The 18,349-nt window shown below is 46.1% G+C and overlaps 2 protein-coding genes across 5 annotated transcripts in view; both read right to left on the bottom strand.

Moving 5' to 3' along the window:
- Window positions 1–12,727, bottom strand: part of IFT172 (intraflagellar transport 172) — a 41,451-nt gene extending 28,724 nt beyond the window's left edge. For 2 of the 3 annotated variants that reach the window (XM_029231853.1, XM_029231854.1), the window contains exons 1-15: window positions 12,542–12,727; window positions 9,800–9,943; window positions 9,111–9,223; window positions 8,641–8,680; window positions 8,270–8,335; window positions 7,979–8,058; window positions 7,673–7,760; window positions 6,637–6,851; window positions 5,620–5,743; window positions 5,112–5,207; window positions 4,044–4,205; window positions 3,635–3,688; window positions 3,296–3,399; window positions 3,036–3,121; window positions 79–191 (exon numbers count right to left, since the gene is read on the bottom strand). In XM_029231853.1, coding sequence (XP_029087686.1) covers window positions 79–191; window positions 3,036–3,121; window positions 3,296–3,399; window positions 3,635–3,688; window positions 4,044–4,205; window positions 5,112–5,207; window positions 5,620–5,743; window positions 6,637–6,851; window positions 7,673–7,760; window positions 7,979–8,058; window positions 8,270–8,335; window positions 8,641–8,680; window positions 9,111–9,223; window positions 9,800–9,943; window positions 12,542–12,580 — 1,524 coding nt within the window. In that variant the 5' untranslated portion in view covers window positions 12,581–12,727. Of the gene's footprint in view, window positions 1–78; window positions 192–3,035; window positions 3,122–3,295; window positions 3,400–3,634; window positions 3,689–4,043; window positions 4,206–5,111; window positions 5,208–5,619; window positions 5,744–6,636; window positions 6,852–7,672; window positions 7,761–7,978; window positions 8,059–8,269; window positions 8,336–8,515; window positions 8,681–9,110; window positions 9,224–9,799; window positions 9,944–12,541 lie in introns of those variants that run through there. The other variant, XM_029231855.1, reaches the window with a different exon arrangement.
- A 2,380-nt stretch (window positions 12,728–15,107) lies between these two features.
- Window positions 15,108–18,241, bottom strand: FNDC4 (fibronectin type III domain containing 4). 2 transcript variants are annotated; one of them, XM_029232025.1, is made up of 7 exons: window positions 17,872–18,241; window positions 17,547–17,691; window positions 17,345–17,460; window positions 16,909–17,113; window positions 16,344–16,433; window positions 15,887–16,011; window positions 15,108–15,722 (listed from the first exon to the last, which is right to left on the bottom strand). In XM_029232025.1, the coding sequence occupies exons 2-7, from the start codon at window positions 17,665–17,667 to the stop codon at window positions 15,687–15,689; spliced, it is 693 nt and encodes a 230-aa protein (XP_029087858.1). In that variant the 5' UTR covers window positions 17,668–17,691; window positions 17,872–18,241; the 3' UTR covers window positions 15,108–15,686. The 2 variants fall into 2 exon arrangements, with proteins under 2 accessions (XP_029087858.1, XP_029087859.1); XM_029232026.1 differs by lacking the exon at window positions 17,872–18,241 and having other exon boundaries at window positions 17,547–17,763.
- Window positions 18,242–18,349: the final 108 nt, after the last annotated feature.

The following is an 18,349-nucleotide window of genomic DNA, read 5'->3' as shown; positions in this document are numbered from 1 at the left end:
CCCACAGTCCCTGCTGGCAGTTAGTACCACATCCTTTATGGACCAGTCTATGGCTAAGGCCTTAGCAACCCTCCTCACACGAAGTTTCCGGTCCCTGAAGAGAAGCTTGTGCCCAGTCTCGTTAAGTTCCAGCCAATCCACACGGTTCTCATGGCTGATGGTGCCAATGTTGTAGCCACCAATCAGGTCCACTAGAGAGTAAAGGAAACAGGGTTAATCACATACAAGGCATGAGGTGGCCTGTGAAAGTCTGGCTTTAAGAATGTTGCATTAGTCTAGAGAATGTCACTCAGGAATGTAAATGGGCAGTACAACATAACTTTGCTAAGATGCTGTATTTCTTCTAAAATTATAGAGGTTTTGTTTAACTCTGTAGTTATTAACTCAAAAGATCCAGACTCATCAAGAAATGTGATTCCTCTCTGGGACTCTTGGAGTTGTCTCAGAGCAGGTCAGAACTATGGAGCAACTGGCTTCTGTTCTCATGATGAACCACAATTAGAGCAAACACACCAGTGACAGAAAGCTGATGAACGAAATGACCCTGGTGATCATACGTGCTCCAAGGAGTTACCTGCATATCTGAGTGGCAGTGATATAAGAACACTTAGGGACAAAGAGTGGTGAAGGCACACAGACAAAATAGGAGGAACCTCTAACTAAAGTTAGGCTGGTCAGTGCAGACGATGAATATTAGTTTGGTCTGAATTTCGTAGGCAATATAAGAAACAATCATGTTTAGAACAGACCACTCAGGGTTGGCTAGGGTGCTTTCAGGGAGTCTCTTGAACAAAGCCCATTCACAGGTCTTATTGATATACATTATCAACAAGCAATGTGCCTGCTTTTGTTACCTACGCTTAAGCTGAAGACCAAATGCCAGCAGATGTCCACTACTGGGAAGACCAACTTAAAAATGAATTTTCCTTTAATTAAAAAGCAAAATGATAAATCCATGTTTTAATGCCCCGATTATAAGTACAACCATAGAATGCTAGAGCTGTAGGGACCCTATTTCTGTGAGCACCCTGAAATTACACACAAAATTATGCATGTAGATATTTTTCTGGGAAAGGATCTATGCTTTTAATTAGATACTCAAAGGGGTCGATGACCCAAAATGGTTAAAAGAAGAACTCTGTCAATGTACATTGAAGATAAGACCTACAGAGAGAGGTGACTTGTCCAAAATCTCACAGCTCATTACTGCTGAGAGAACTTAGGCCACTGGAACTTAGAACTTAAGCCACTGGAACTTAGAACTTAAGCCACTGGACTGTATTATTATTTCTATTATAGATACTTACATTTCTGAGCTCAGCAACTTCATGTGAAATAGAAAGTTCATGAAATGTAAAAATATCTTAAGAACAGACCCATATGTATATGGAAACCTGATTTATGAGAGATGACATTACATACTAGTGAGCGAAGAATGGACTTTCGAGCAATGGTTAAACGTATGGAAAAAAAATAAAATTAGATTCCTACCCACATTATGCACAAAAATAAATTCCAGGTAAAAATCAAAATTTTAAATGCCAAAATACAGGAGGGAGTAGGGAGGGATTTCTTAAATAAGACCTCAAAACCCACAAACTATTTATTAAAAAGTGATATACAACACTGTAAATTTAACTATACTTCAGTAAAAAAAAAAAGTGATAAAATGGACTACATTAAACTTAAAAATGTCTAAATACTAAGAAATGCTGAAAAGGAGAGAAAAGACAAGCCACAGGCTGAGACAATAGCTGCAATGCAAATAACCATCAAAGCCTACACACACACACACAGAACTCCTTCACGTAAATAAAGAAAAGACAACCTAATTTTAAAAATAGGCAATGGATATCAACTGGCAATTCACAGAAGAAATCCAAATGGCCAATAAACAAATGAACAAAAAAATTAAAACAATGAAATATATTTTCATATACATCAGATTGAGCCAAATAATGAAGCCAGGCAATTTCAAGCATTGGAGAGGAAGTGGAACTGTGACTGCTGGTGGGAATGTAAATTGGTACAACCTCTTCAGACAGCAATCTGGAAATATTTTAGTGAAATTGAAGATGTACCTCTTTCATGATTCAGCAATTCCATGCTGGGTATAAACCTTAGAGAACTGAAATACTATATCAGTGAAAAACCAACAAATGTCCATCAATAGAGAAGAGAGAAAAGATCCAAGGTAAAAATAATGAAATGTGAGGATTTGACAGAACTGGGTATGGGTACACAAATAATAATAATATTATTATTATGAACAGCTAACATTTATTAAGCACTTATTATATACTAGGCACTAGTCTAAGTGCTTTTCATATGAAGTAGGTCCTATTTTTATCCCCATTTTGTAGATGAGGTACATTTTGTAGATGAAATTGAGATACAGAAAGGTGAAGTAATTTACCTAAGATTACACAGGTAGTAAGTAGAGAAGTGGGGAGATTTGACTCCAGAGCCCTGTTCTTAATACCTACACTACCTGGATATGTTATTCTCTAAACTTTTTAGAGAATACCATGCTATTCTTTATACTTTTTTCCTATGCTTAAAACATTCCATGATAAAAAATTAACTATTAATATATACAGTACAATTTATAAATGTGAACATTTGTGAAATGCACATAAAATTTGTCATCACTACTTATTAATGACAAACTATACAGAAAGTAAGGCCCCTTCCAGTTCTAAGAATCTGTGATCCTATGAAGTCTAAACAGGAAAATTCTTAAATTTGCTAATGGTTCTTTTCTACAATTCACAATTTTCCAGCCCTGAGATATATGCCTAGAGAACGTGAATAATTATATGGGCAGGCCTATACATACCAATGCATCTGTATCTAGACTTCTAGATATAGACATATGGATTTAAACATTTCACATATCCCCTGTAAGAATGAGGTCACACATTGACCGGATGCCTCTCAGATTCCTGGATTCTCCACTGCACACAACCCTGTGACATGGAAGTGCTTTATAAACATCTATTTTGTTACTACAATTATGAGAGAGTCTTACTCACCTATAGCAATAGTCTTAATATCAACAAGATAAGCCAATTTCTTATTATCCTCCGTTCCTCGCTGGCACCTCTCATTAATACGGACACTGAAACATGAAGGGTCAGGTGAGGCAAAATGGGCTTAGGTAGCTGGGATGTTTAATAGGAGCTCTGAAATACCATATGGGATGAAGATTTTAGATTAACCTGAGGATGTAGGAGATAGAAGTCAAAAGGAATTCTTTTGGGTTTCAAAAATTTAGAGAACCTTGTGGGGTTACCTGATGAGATGGGGGTTCATGAATTCAGTACGTACAGAACCCAGGGTATCATTACTCCCATATTCCACCAGGGTTAGCTCTCCAGCATTGAAGATCATGCATACCTGGGGGTGAACGGAATTGTTATACAGTGGAAAGATTACATGAAGAAAGAGAGTCGAGGGAGGTGTACCACGAGTTCAAAGTGACACCCACCTTTCTGTTTATTCTATTCCTCTGCCTATTTCACCCTCCCACTTTATCTGCTGTTTTCTCAACCCCTTGCCACTTGCCATCCTGCTACACAGAAGCTAGAAGGAGGCTTATCAGGACAGTGATGGTGAATCAAGCTCTACTCACATTTTCATTTTCAAAGAAATACTTCTCATTGCCACCAGATCCCTGCCAAGCTACCTGTTAAGGGGGGAAAAGACATAAGGGACAATGTGGATAGCTATCCAAGACGATGCTGAAAGAACAGGGTGGGATGCAGAGAGATGGAGTTGGGGGAGGCTTTGACATTGCACAAAAGAGATGCTACGTCAGATTTTGCCCTAATCCCTATGCTTCTGGGAGATGGTGTAAAAACAGTCCAACAACGGTGATTCATATTCCGGGATTCTAAGCCTCCCGGGTCTCATCCCCTGAAGCCAGGTCCCCAACACCAGAATGTTAGAGCTTCCCATGGAGATCTTCCCCCAGGGACCCTGGCTTGCCTGAGTAGCACCTCAGGATGCCCCATCCCCACCTCTCCAGTTTTGGTTCCTACCTCACTAAGGCGATTAGTGTTCAGGTCCCCCAGCAACAGTGTGTCTGACGTGTGGGCCACCAGGTAGCGTTCTTTTCCCAGGATTTTCACCTCTTCCACCTCATAGCCATAGTGTGACTTGAGTACCACTCGGGTCCCCGATGAGAGGTTCTTCACAATCACCTTGGTAGGAGACGAGTCTGAGCTCCCCAGGCTTCCCCCAATCCGAAAGAGGGGTGAACATGCTGTGCCCTTCGCCCACCTTCACAGGGCTGACTAAACAAGGTATCATCTTTTTTCCTTGCCTGGCCTAGGATATTCTTGGTAAAAGGGACACCTCACATTTACATAATGCTTTACTATTTATGAAATACTTTAATATATTATCTCTTTTGATGTTTATAATACATAGGATTCTGAAAGTTCCACTGGGTTAAACCAATCACTCTCCCTATGTTCCTGTAGCTCTTTGTACAAACTTTTATGATAACTTTACCACAGTGTGCTGTATTATTTTCTGATATGTCTGTCTCCTTTGCTAAAACGATCTTCTCAAATAAGGGACAACGTATTACAGATAACTATCTTTGAATTCTCAATGCTTAACAGTGCTGACACATAAAGAATGGATAAATATTTCTGGAGAAAATGGAAGACTAAAGGAATCAATGAATAATAAATGAACTAAGTTCCAAGATGCTAAAGGAACTAAATAAAAGAAACTAAGAAATGAGCTTGCAACATCATACACAGTGAGTTCAGAGGCCTTAGAACAAAAGAATTCAGAATTATAATCCTATTTATCAACTTCCCCAGTTGCCATCCTACAGGCAGTGAAGTTTTAAACCAGGAAGATGTAAATGGCAATCTCTGTACCCCTTAAACCTGGTAGTTAATACTTTTCTTACAATAAGCTGTAAGAACTATAGCAGGAAAGTTGCCAGAGAGTTGCCCTGACACATTCTATTCCTCAGAACAGCTCTGCCAGAGGTTGATTTGACTCTGTGCTGTGGCCAGACCACAGGGAAGTACTACAAGGATGAGTGAGCCATGGCAAAATCTCAGTGTGGCAGGCTATCAGCCGCTCACCTGGCTAGGTCCCACATACGTCAACTCAAACTTATTCTTGTAAATGCTCCTTCGGAGGCAGCAGTCAAACTGTTCCACTCCACCACAGAGTGTGCCCTGGAAGGGAAAGTGACAGCATAAAGGGTAACGCACACAATACGTAGGCATGTAGAGGGTATTTAGAGACACTCTCAAATCCTAGGTTCTAGAATCTACAGAAGAGTTGGCAGTAAAAGGGCTGGTAGTTTTTGGAAGTACCAGCAGGAAAGAGGTGGCAATTGCAGGACTCAAGAGCATCACATAGTGATGGGATATAAGGGAGAAATCATCCCTGCCTATAAAACTCTTGTCCCATTTGGCCTCCAATAAGGTACGCATTTCTCTTTCCCCTGTAACGTCAGAGTTTTAGGTTGTGGTCAAAAGGGAAGAGGACATTCTCTAGTGTCAGGAGAGGGTGCTTTAGGATAGGTGGGATTTTTCTTAATTTGAAAAAAGTCACCAAAGCAGAAAGGGGTTACTAGTCACACACCGCACAGAGTCGTGAGCCATCCCGCTTCCAGGCCAAGGCAGTGATGGTGTATAAGTTGGCAATCTCCTTGGGCTTTGCCTCTTCCCAGATGCTTCTTCGAGGGCTCCAGTTGAGTACCCGAAGTCTGAAATTAAGTATTTGGCTTTTAGAAGAGTTGGAGGCTGAGAAAAACTGAAAATGGGCCTGTAACGGAAGGAAATTAGTCTTGCTACATCAGAGAACAGAGGAAATAAAAGAGAACAGACAAGTTGGGAGGTCTAGTAGGAGAGGACAAAAGTGTTCAAAGGAAGTAAATTGGGAAAATCAAGTCAAAAGTAAAATGGAGTAAGAGAGATAGGAGTGGAGAAAATAAAAAGAGACCGTGGCTGGTGAGAAAAATGAGCTGTTAGCGATAGAGAAATATGGAAAAAGAAAAGAGAAATGGTAGGAGTCAGAGAAGAAAGAAAGGAAGAGACAGACACACATGAGACTGAAGGGGACAGAAAGACAGGACTGACAAAGCTGGGGTTAAAAGCGCTCCAAGGAAAAGATGGGACCCAGACTCTAGCTATTTATTCACCGTTCCATCATTCATTCATTCATTCACCAAACATTTGAGCACGTATTATATACTAGATGCTAAGCTAGGCCCTGGAGACTTAAAAAAAAAGAGAATAGGCCCTCTTCTCAAGGGCTCTTCAATTTAACCAGTTAGATACAAACACCAAACTATAATATAATGTGATAAACACTAAGCCAGTGGTCTGAAAAGGGGCAAAGGGAGCACAAAGAAAGTGGAGATGAATTCTGCTGTGGAATCCCGGGGAGAGGCAGAGACACAACAAGAGCACGGTGCATCTTGGAACTGCTGACACGCCAACGGACGGTGGGAACAGGAAGAGGAAAGTGCACGAATTAAAACTTAAGAATCACTTGATTCTGATCCAGTCTCCCACTCTGGTTGAGAAGCAAAACTGGACTAAAGAAGAGTGTACACAGGGAAAGCAGGCAGAAGCTGCAACTGGAAAGGAGACCCACCTGTCATAACTTCCCAGCACAACAGACTGGCCCCCAGGACTTGCTGCAGCTGTGGTGAACTCCCGTTCCTGAGGGTCACGGCTATAGTCAAAAGTTTGTAGCACGTGGCCTTCCTTTCCATAGGCCACAATCCTCCGATCACAGCCTGCAGCCACAATGCTGTTGGTTGCCCAAGCCAAGGCATAGGGTGGGCATGGGTGGTTCACCAACTTCCCCTAAGACAGAAGTAGAGGGTTTCAATCACTCTGACTCTGAGGACTCCACCTCAGAAATTTCTCATTCCTAGCATCTGACACACTCACTCTGAAAATCCTGCTCTGCAGGAATCTTTCTCCCAACACTTTCCCACCCCAAGACATCTTAATCCGAAGACTTCACAAATTATCTTTCTGTCTTACACTCACGCACACATCTTTTATGACATATATACACACTTACTGACCTTGTGTTCAAGAGGGAACCTCAAAATACGTGTGTCTGCAGATCTTTAATATTCACCTAATAAGGCCCCCCAAAGGAATCTGTCCTACACATTAACCAATACCATATAGGCCCACAGGGAGCATATGGCCCCTTTATTTCAGGAGGGACACATTTAATGATTACACAAGTAATTCTTAACATAAATGATTCAAGCAATAGAGAATTACATAGATTAAAACATGAACCTTCCTTTAATCCCCCATATTTTCCCTCTCAAGAGTAAACAACCCTTTTTTTCTATGAATTTATATACATAAATATATATTTTACATAAATGAGAATAATTTTCACTTTTCATTACTCTCGGAGTCTTTATTTCTCTTTGCCTCAAGGTCCCTTCCACCTGATTCATCCTTTCCCATAAATATTAAGCTCTGGCCTCCGAAAAACAAATCCTCTCTGTGGCCTCATCCAGGTGTCTCTCTGCCTGAGGTCTCATTCCTCTAGCCTCCTCTCCCAGCACCACGATCTAAATTCCTTAGATGTCCAACCTCCTCTCGGAGAGTTCTTGGGATTTCCTTCTCCCCTATTCCAGAGCATCCTTTATTCATACCTGTGACTCTCCAGAGCCTTCATCATCAAAGAAGTACCTAACAATGGTGCCATCTGCATGACCAGAGAGAATTCCTTTCCCAGAGCAACTAAAAAGGGGGAAAAGGAGGAAAGGAGAGAAATACAGGAAGACATTAGAGCATCCTGTCTCACCAAGAAAGTCCCCTTTGTCTGTCAAACACTACCCTACCTGCGGTTCCTGCTACCAGCCCTCTCCACCTTTCATACTATGGTCCCCCAGTCCAGAGTCCCCTATAGATTTTCCTACCATTTCCAAGCTTTTGGGGTACCGCTCTTCCTTACTCACTTTGTTGTCAGGGACACCACGTAAGAATCTGTCCCATAGATGGTAGATGATTTATTAGTTTTGGTATTTGCCAAACGAACCTGAAAATGGGAGAATGGACAAAAGTCCGGTTAGGCTACTTTCAATTTCACCCAGGTCCTAAGGAAAGAAAAAGAAAAAAACAAAAACTGTTCCCTGGGTAGTCTCCCCAGTACACAACTTGACCCTAAGGGAGAAGATTAACCATATACCTCTTTCCAGAACCGTTATCCCCATGCACAATATCTCCTGTATTTCTCTTCCCTCCTTTACCTTCCCTTCAGCCAGTCCAAAGACAATGATGTATTCTGCTGGCCACTGCAGACAAGTAACAGCACTCTGTAAGAAAGAAAGAATGAAAAGGATAAACCTGTCTATGTATGTTAGCACTTTGATAACAACCTGAGCCTGAACATCCCACCACATGCCACCACTACAACCACCTGTAGGGAAGGAGAGGAGGGGACACAACTGGGCTCTAAGGAGGAAAGCACAGGGGGATGAGCAGCCAGGCAGTACCATTCACACAGCAGGAAAAGTCAGAGCCAGATGTTAACAAAGGCAACTTCTCGTTGTATTTATAAGCGGATATACTGATACATGCTTGCTCATCCTAATCTCCCAGGGACTGGTTTGAACTTTACCGTCTGGATGAACTTGTTACAGATGACTTTCTTGTCACCCCTGTCAAATAAAAGGAGGGAAGCATATTACAAACCACTTCCATGAATAAACGGGCACAAATGATGCTGGGGGAGGGGAGGAATTGTAGATACCTTCCCTGGCCCGCTAGTGTTTCCTACCACTCCACAGAAGCCCTCAAAGGAGCCTGAGTAGCTTTGGAAGAATAACAAAGACAAAACATCACTCCAGGCTCCCCAGGATCTCACAGGGCCTCCTTGTTGATCTAAGACTGACTCTTCCAGGGATGGGATCATAGAACACGTGGTGCATGCAAAGGTTGGGAAGCTACAACAACGGACTCCAGAGGGCCTCTGCCTTCCAAGCCCCAGCTGGCTCCTCAACCTCTCTATTCCCCCCTTCCCAGGGAGGCATTTCTTCCTGCCTTTCCCTTCTTCTCTGGGACACCCCATCTCCCAATCTCTATCCTCACCAATCTTCTCCAATCTTGTAGACATAGATGATGTTGTCAGTCTGTCCTATGGCAATCTTGGTGGAATCAGGAGAAAAAGCCATGCCCTTCACCATATAGCTCTTCCTGCCATACTAAGAGTCAAAAAGAAAAAAGGAAAGAAAAAGAAGTAATGAGTATCCTTAAAATGGAAGAAAAGGTGGACTTCCCTGGTGGCACAGTGGTTAAGAATTTGCCTGCCAATGCAGGGGACATGGGCTCGAACCCTGGTCCGGGAAGATCCCACATGCCACAGAGAAACTAAGCCCGCAAGCCACAACTACTGAAGCCTGTGCGCCTAGAGCCCGTGAGCCACAACAAGAGAAGCCACCACAATGAGAAGCCCACACACTGCAACGAAGAGTATCCCCTGCTCGCCACAACTAGAGAAAGCCCTCACGGAACAACGAAGACCCAACGCAGCCACAAATAAATAAATAATAAATAAATAAATTTTTATATATAAAAAAAGAATACTGTGCTCTAATCTACAAAAAGAAAAAAAAAGAAGAAAAGGTGCCTGGGTGACTGTAGTGGGCTTGAGGGCTTTATACTGAGAAAAGGAAGGGCGGGCCATTTCCTATGCCTGTGGCTAGGAAGCAGGATAGGAAGTTTTCTAGATTTATAGAGTCCCATCAACAGATTAAGGTACACATGAACGTTCCCTTCACCTTCATGTCGGCTGGTTTGGTGGAGAATTTATCTCTTCGCTCCCCATGTTCATCATACAGCAACACCACTCGGTCCACTGCGCAGACAGCAAATTTGGCATTGTTCTGGGACCATGCCATGCAGGTGACCTTTGCAGCTCCATCCTGCAGAAGCAAAGGGGCAAAAATAAACCCAGGTGCTGGTCTAGAATGCCAAAAGCATTTCTAGTTCCATTACTTCTAGTGTGACTCTGGTCAATTTTCCTTCTAGCACAGTCCTTAAAACAAAGAGATCACCATAATCCATCCAGGTCTCCAAGGCCATAGAGCCCTGGATGGTGAGAACAAAGTGCTTCTAGAAACCCATAATGCAAATGCACTAAGAGGTGACATGGAAAATCAACTGTACCAATGTGTCCCTGCAGTGGCCTCCTTATTCTCTCATTCCCCAGGTCTGCTACTGAAATAAATGCAAAGTTTTGGTCTTTAGCCATTCATTCAATTAATGTTTTTTGAGTACCTTAATAAGAAAGGCACTTGGCCAAGGGCTAAGAGAGAGACAAAGAGCAAAACATGGTCCCTGCCCAAGGATCTAATAAGATGGTACAAAAAATGGGAAAAGTCCCATAAGAGAGGCACATATAAAGCACTGTAATAGTTTGGAAAAGTCTGAGATAATTTTCCACTTAAATGATCAACATTAAGCTTTGAAGAATGGATACAGTTAGGTAGGGAAATTACCTGAGGTAGAAGGAATGGCATGAGCAACGGCAAGTTCTGGTCAATAAATAGTAATTTAATTTAGCTGAAACTATATTGTAAATAGCAGAATAGAGGAGGTAAGTCAGGAAAAACAGACAGAGGCCAGTTCAACAAGGGTCTTTGAAGCTAGGCTGAGTTTGGGCTTATTTGGTAGGAAAGGGAGAGACAGTGAAAGTTCTGGAATGGGAATTAAAATAATCAGAGTTGTGACTTAGGATAAACAATGCCACTTTGGTTTTTGTCTTTTTTTTTTTTTCCTTAACAATCTACTTCACAGAAGCCCAAGTTAGAAGCGATCAACTCCCAGTGAATTATTCTTGCCATGTCTGCCCCTTCCACCACCAGCCCTGGTGGTCTGTGGTTCTGCACTAAGGATTTCCCTCCTTGAAATAAAAAATTTAATTTCTGCTCCAATTGTTTAACTACTTGGGCTCTACAGCCCTGGCTTAAAACATTGTTAATTTTTACTCCTAACCTACCCACTTCCAAAGTCAGAGGTAAAAAAGGCATTTTTCATCAAAGTCCTCAAACCGGAGTCAGAAAATAGCCACACCACCACCTTTAGCCCCCTCCAACTCTTGACTAAATTAGGTTAGGAGGGTAGAGGGCTTATCAATTATTGCCAATCATCTTCCTTAATCATTTTGCCCAATCCTGGGCATTCAGCCCTTACCTGCATCATGACATCATCTTATTTTGAAAGACTGAAGGAAGATTTCATTTCCAATTATTCCATTAGGGTAAAGGAATTTTAGAAATACAGATTCAGAGAACAGTTTACTGAGCAATGAGCACACCTCTCTTTTGTTCTAATTTCCTTCTATTCTCTTAAAGCCACATTCTCTGTGAAGCCTTCCTGATTCTCATAATCAATCAATTCTCCTTTCTCTACAATATGTACCTCACAGGACTGTAGCGAGGATTACATGAGGTAGAGAACAGAATAATAGCTAACCTTTAACAAGCATGGACTAGGCACTTTGCTAAGTGCTTGATACGCATTATCTCATTTAATCTCGTAACTGAGGTAGAAGCTATTATTATGCACCTTTTACAGATGGGGAAACTGAGGCACAGAAAGGTTAAGTAATTTGCTCAAGTTTACAAACACAGTTTAAGTGGCAGAACCAAGATTTAAGTCCATGTGTGTCTGACTCCATAATCCACAACACTAGCTTCTTTACTTATGCTGCCCTGGTACACCTTAAACATTCAGTTATGACAGATATTCTTATTAGCTTTCTATTATTTTGTCCTTTGCATTTTGAATGTCCTTCTCTCTTGTCTATCAGTTTTCACACTGCTTTTCAGTTTACAACGTTCTCTTGTGTATACTACTTCCTTTAATTCTTCCCCCTAACCCCCTAAGGCTGCGATTATTATTACTCCCGTTTTCCAAATGTAGAAGTTTGGGTGAGTGTTCAGAGAGCCTGTGTGATAAAGGCTAAAGTCAGGGGCATCACATCATTTATTTAAAGTAGTGGGGCGCTAGGACTTGAATTCTGGCCTCCTGACTCCGAAACCCAGCCTTTCTTCACCATGTTCTAGGGCTCCTCCCTCAGTGTCCAGCCTCTTCTGAATCTGAGATCTTCACCATCAGAACGAACGGTGTGGTCGTTTGCACTCCTTTAGGTGGGGCTTACACCTAAAGCGCTCATTTGAGAGGTGTAGATTAATGTTCGTTGTTTACACGTGCGCCTCTGCCTCTAGTACGAGCCTCTTGAAGGCAGGGGCAACAGCTGAGCAAGTTCTGGATCCCCTGGAGCCCCACCATGGGACCCGGTACACAACCGATTCGTTAATGGAACGAAGTGAAAGCTACGGTGCTCAGCACTCCATCTCACCTACTCAACACTCTATGGACGTAGCAGAGTCCGAATCACAACTATAGCCTTCGGTCTTCTGCACACAGTAGGCGCTCAACGTTTTTAAACTTCAGTCCCCCACTTTTCTTGCAACATTAAGGCGGGCGAGGGAGGGAAGAAGCACGCGACTCCTCACCTGAGGGCTCAGCAGGGTCCTCAGGTGCTTCAACTGCATGACGAACACCTGTCTCTCAGATCCCAACAGACAGCGGACAACTCCCGTGGTTACCTGGACAACCCGCCACGCAGCCGCAGCGGCAGCCGCTGACGCAGAAGCGACCTGAGCGCGACACGCGTCGCAAGGTCACCGCGTAGGTTCGCAGCGAAGCAAAACAGAACCCGCGCAGCCGCAGTGAGGTCTAGGGAGGGACCCCACCGCCGCAGAGGGCTTGATGAATTCTCTCCTCGACCAATCCCATCGTGGCATGCAAACCCAAACTCCAGCCACGCCCACAAGCCTTCCGCAATCTCCGGGGTCCTACGTAATCGTAGTCTCTCTAGCTGTTCCATGTACGTAAGCGTGGCTGAGTACCTTCTTTTTTTTTATTTTTTATTTTTTTTTATTTTTGCGGTACGCGGGCTTCTCACTGTTGCGGCCTCTCCCGTTGCGGAGCACAGGCTCCGGACGCGCAGGCTCAGCGGCCATGGCTCACGGGCCCAGCCGCTCCGCGGCATGTGGGATCTTCCCGAACCGGGGCACGAACCCGTGTCCCCTGAATCGGCAGGCGGACTCTCACCCACTGCGCCACCAGGGAAGCCCAGAGTGCCTTCTTTTAATCTACACAACCCTGGAGGAAAGCATGGTAGTTGCTATTATAAGCCTTTTACAGTTGACGGAATTGATCCTAAATAGGTTATGTAACTTGCACAGGACCACAAGGCTGATAACGATGGGTAACAGGGAATACTCAGTATGTGTCTGCCAGGTACCGTGCAAAGTGTTGTACATGCATTGTCTCCTTTAATCTCAAAGCCACCTTTTGAAGGGGATAGCATTATTAGTCCCATTTTACATAACATGAGACTCAGGATTAGAGGGGTCACTTGCCTTAGCTAACATAGTGTGTTAAGGACGGAACTGGGATTCGACTCAGAGATGGTGCATTTAAACACCCTTTGTGTTCCTTCTTAACTTCTAGCTCCCTATCTCCATCCCATGCTACTACATGCCCTGTGACACTCCTATCCCCAGAAATGATGATGTATCCAGAGTCTGAGAGATCTGTGCTTCGGAAGCAGTGGTCAGAGAGAGGTAAAACGCCCTACTTTTGAAATGGAAAATGGTGAGTTTAAGACTGCTGCTTAGATCAGGATGCTTTATGGTTTAGGGCAGAGGGCAGACCAGAGCTTGGCTCACCTGACAGGTGTAGTCTTGTGAAGCCCGGGGGTGGAGCTTGGTTAGGTTTAAAAGATACTGACTGACTTCTTGATCTTTGTTTCGATTGGGGTCCCTTTCAGAATTATTGGTCTAATTTCTTGTAACATACCAGAGAGATCAAGATGCAAAAAAGGACAGTTATTCATAAGCCACCTCCTGGAGGATCATACGTGGAGAAAACTGTTACCTTCCAGACAGTGTAGCATATGCTGTCCAGACAGATTCTCGGTTCTGAAGTCTTTCCTACAGAGTGCTTGCAAATGTCAACAGGTGTTTCTTTCACTGGCACCAACCTCCCCGTGGAACTTAGGAAAAAGTAGAGGACAGTCCCTATTTTCACAGGAAACAAGTAGGCCCCAGAGCCCAAATTATAATTCTTTTTTTTTGTTAATAGTAATGTTTTTTTTTAATTTTATTTATTTTTGGCTGCGTTTTGGGTCTTTGTTTCTGTGCGCAGGCTTTCTCTAGTTGCGGCCAGCGGGGGCTACTCTTCCTTTTCGTGCACGGGTTTCTCACTGCGGTGGCTTCTCTTGTTGCGGAATATGGGCTCTAGGCACGCGGGCTTAGTTGCTCCACGGCATGTGGGATCTTCCCGGACCAGGGCTCGAACCCGTGTCCCCTGCATTGGCAGGTGGATTCTTAACCACTGCGCCGCCAGGGAAGTCCCCCAAATTATAATTATTTTGACAAGAGAGTTCCAACCCCAGTTTTATTCCCAGAATCCTCCTCTGGATATAATGGCCGAGAGTGAATATAAACTCATTTATTCTTTACAATTATTACTGACTTTGACCAAATGAACAGAGAGACATACAGACAAAAGGGAAAGCAAGGGCAGGGAAGAATAGGCACAGAAATGCACGGGAGAGGAACACTTGGCACCCAGGGATCCATTAGTGTAGCTGTTCTTTCATTTGTCCCGAGACCCTGTTCAGTCCTTTTCTGAAAATTAGCTCAGGGTTGATGAAATCAGAGGAATAAATGGTGAGGAGCTGGGCTGCCGATGTAGGCAGTGAAGATAAAAAGGCTACTGGCCCTCTCATGTGCCATAACCTTAGTTTCCATTAGTACATGAAGAATTTATATCCTCTTTTTTCCTGCTCCCCCTTCTCACCCAAAAAAGGAAAAGGATCTAGGGCCTTGGTTTTCTATGCCTCTTTCTGGCTCTGCTCCACCCAATTCCAGGCTGGAGAATCAAAGCAAACACCTTCAAATAAGAGTCTGCTCCTGTCAAGTTGGTGGTGGTGTGAAGGACCCTTGTAGTCAGGGGAGAGACAGTGGAGAAATGTTTTCAGCATATTAGACAGTATCCCATACAGTCAGCTCCAGTTTGTCCAAGAAACTTTATTGGAAAAATGTCCAAGGGGTGAGGTCACCAGCAGCTGAAGGGGCTGCCAGGTGAGAGGGGGCGCACCTGAGGCTCCATGGAAGACATTGGAGTAGTGCAGTGCAGCATCTGTCTCCAGGCCCAGACAATTCCTTTTATTTGCTGGGGGAGGTGGCGTACCCACAGAAACACTCCTCTCTGAGACCCAGAGGCAAGATGTGGGGGCAGCTGGGGATGCCAAGGGTTCTGATGCAGGTGAAATGGGGGCCCCATTTGGGACCTAATGGGATAGGGTTGAACAAGTGACTCTCTCCTGGACCTGGGGGATGGAAGGACATATCCCATCTGATATCCACTCCCCACGTCCAGGGGCTCAGACCCTAACAGACCTACCTTCTGGCCCTGCTCACAGTGGAAAGAGAATGGATGCCAGGCCTGAGATTGTGGGAGTGTCATTACCCTCTGGGAGACTGTGGGATCCTTCAGTCTTGGGCAAATCACCATCTTGGGCTCTCCCTGACCCCTTCCCCATCCCCAAGATGTTAGTGCATCTGTCTTCTGGTTCTGTTTCTTCACTCATACGTCAATGGTGTTGATGGAGGGTGAGTTTTTCTGTGAAAGAAGATGGCTTGAGTCTCATTTCAGGAAGGCGATGGCCTCCTCCATCCCAAATTTCCATTCTCCCTCTTCTCTTGCCCCTCTGTGGCCCTTCTCCCTTTCCCTTACTGCTTCTAGAGGCAAAATCACCCTTCCCTCCCTCTCTGGCCGCACATCACCTGTCTTGCCCCCACTGGCCTTCCCTGAGGACTCTGTTCCGGTCCCTTCCCCTTCTCCTTGGGGTTATTGTTGGAGTCATTGTCCTTGATGATGTCATACTGACGGCAGAATAGCCCAATTACAGCTGAAACACAACAATACAATCTGAACCTTGATCTTGACCTCCCCACTCACAGCCTCGAAAGGCAGTGAGATACCCACACAGTTTCTAGAAAATCCGAGAAGAAAATCTTTGAATTCCTGGTCCCCATGCACAGGCACCACCTTCTTCATCATCCTCTCTAGGCTCCCAAAAGCCTCCTCTCCCTCTCTTCAAACTTTTCCTGCCCATCCCTCTCAACTAAACATCTCCCCACGCCACTGCTCTCACCCCCTTTTCTCCCAACAACCTTCACCAACTCCCACCTTCACTGAGCCCCACTCAATCCATGGTCCCCTGTCCAGCTGCTTACTCACCAGCCCACATGAGCAACACCACCACAATGATGACCACTTCCCCCGTCTGCAGAGGTCGCTCTCCATCCAGACCCTCCACTGTGATGTCACCTGAGAAGGAAGGAGACGGACCCCAGGTTACAGGGAGCAGCTAGAGAGCTATGTCTGTGCAGACAGTTAAGGTTGGAGATGCTGGGGATTAGAGCCAAGGTAGACCCATCACAGCGTTGCCACTGGTAGCCCCTCTCTGGGAAGCTGTTGGTGGACAGGTGGTTAGAGACCAAAAAGCCGGGGGGCTGCAGGTCAGATACTCACTCATGCAGGCTGTAGCTGCTGTGAACTGAGGCTGGGTAAAAGGAAGCTTAAAAGCCCTTCCCCCAAGGAATTCATTACCAGCCTGTCTATACCCGGTCCCCTGCCAACCTGCTTTCCTTCCTTTTCTGGCAGTACAATGAATTAAATCATCCTTCTATTCATCTAAGCTAGACGGCTGCTTGCTTTGGGGAAGTAAACAGGAGACCAAAGACCAGGTAAAGAGCCAGAGAATCCAAAGCTTTAGGGAGCGAGGAATACCTGAGACCCTCACCTGGGCTCGAGCTGTTTGAGGGTAGCCGGTCAGAACCCTTGAGAGTTCGGAAGTGCACCCGCGGCCCTGGGGGGCTTTCTCCCCGAAGGCCGATGCTCCTGACCTGCACTGTGTAGTCACTGTCTTCAGCCAGGCCCCAGAGGGCACAGGCCCGAGTGGTGGTGTTCACCTCCCGGATCACACGTTGCCCTGGTCCATTCTGTCGCTGCAGGGAGTTGATGAGAGAGGAGGACAGCCTCACCCTGGTCCCAGGCCACCTCCTGAACATCCAAGCACTCCAAGGCAGTAAGGGTGAAAAGGCCAGCGTGAGCCAGGGAATCCCAGCTCCCAGATTCTCCCACAGCTGGGAGGGGAGCTGGGGTGGGGAGGGAGGTGACAGAAGGAATGTTCAGAGATCCAAGGACATGGGTTGGGGTAGCAGAAGGGTGATTCATACTTGCTGGGAAATGGAGTAGCCAATGACGATGTTGCCTTCTGGGACGTCCCAAGACACAGTGGCCGAGTTGGCTCTGAGGTGAGTGACTGTCACATTCACAGGAGAGGGAGGCCGGTCTGCGGGTGCCAGTGCGTTAACCGGTTAACAGGTTCCACCCACAGACTAACTCTGGTTACCTCCCACCCTCTCCCCCTTTACGCACCTGCTCGTACAAAGCCCAGGTCACAACTGACCAGCAGGAGGACAGTGGGGCTTAGATATGGGGAGAGGGGCATTAGCGAAGCCATGGTCCCCACCGAGTCCTCTGGGAGGCACTGGGGCATCCGTTTGACATCCAGGCGGGGGTCCTGGAGGTGGCAGGAGTTGTGGGAGGGTCAAGGACTTGCCAGAACGAGCGGGTGGGCAGCAGCTCTCCCGGTCTCCCCACGGCCCACAGCAGCCCCAGAGCCCCCCCTTTCCCCATGCCTTCCTGGCCCCCGCCACATCCCGGCGCCCCTGGTGCGCGGCTCTGCTCTGCCCACACCCACCTCCGCCGGTCCTCGCGGTCGCTCAGGCCTCGGGGGGCTGCTCGGTGCCCAGAGGGCGGCCCATCGCCCGACTCCGTGGCGCTGTCCCTACCCCATCCCGGCGCGGGCCCGGCGAGGCGGGCGGCGCTGGACCGAGCTGCGGGCAGAGGGCGGAGGCGTAGCGGGCGCGGGCCGCGGGGCTGCGAAGCCCCCCGAGCTCCGACCGGCCGCGCAGTCTGTCCGAGAGCAGGGGGCGGTGCCGGCGCGACCCGGAGGCTGGCCTGGGTCCCCGGGGCGGGAGGCGGTGCGGCTGCCTCCGCCGGCCCCTGCAGCAGATGTGACCGTCCCGGTGAGCCAGCCGCCGCCTTCTGCAGAGCTGGCCCCCGTCGCTCCGCCGCAGCCCGGCCGGGACGTGCGGGCCCGCCCCGCCCAGCTGGGGTTCTCGCCGCCGTCATCAACGCCCCCCCAACCCGGTTCTTTCGGGACTCCTCCCACGACC

Source organism: Monodon monoceros, unplaced genomic scaffold (genome assembly GCF_005190385.1).
Source record: "Monodon monoceros isolate NGI ecotype Baffin Bay Population unplaced genomic scaffold, NGI_Narwhal_1 Super_Scaffold_19, whole genome shotgun sequence".
Lineage (NCBI taxonomy): Eukaryota > Metazoa > Chordata > Mammalia > Artiodactyla > Monodontidae > Monodon > Monodon monoceros.
Note: the sequence above shows the minus strand (reverse complement) of the source record. Positions and strands in the feature narration are given on the sequence as shown.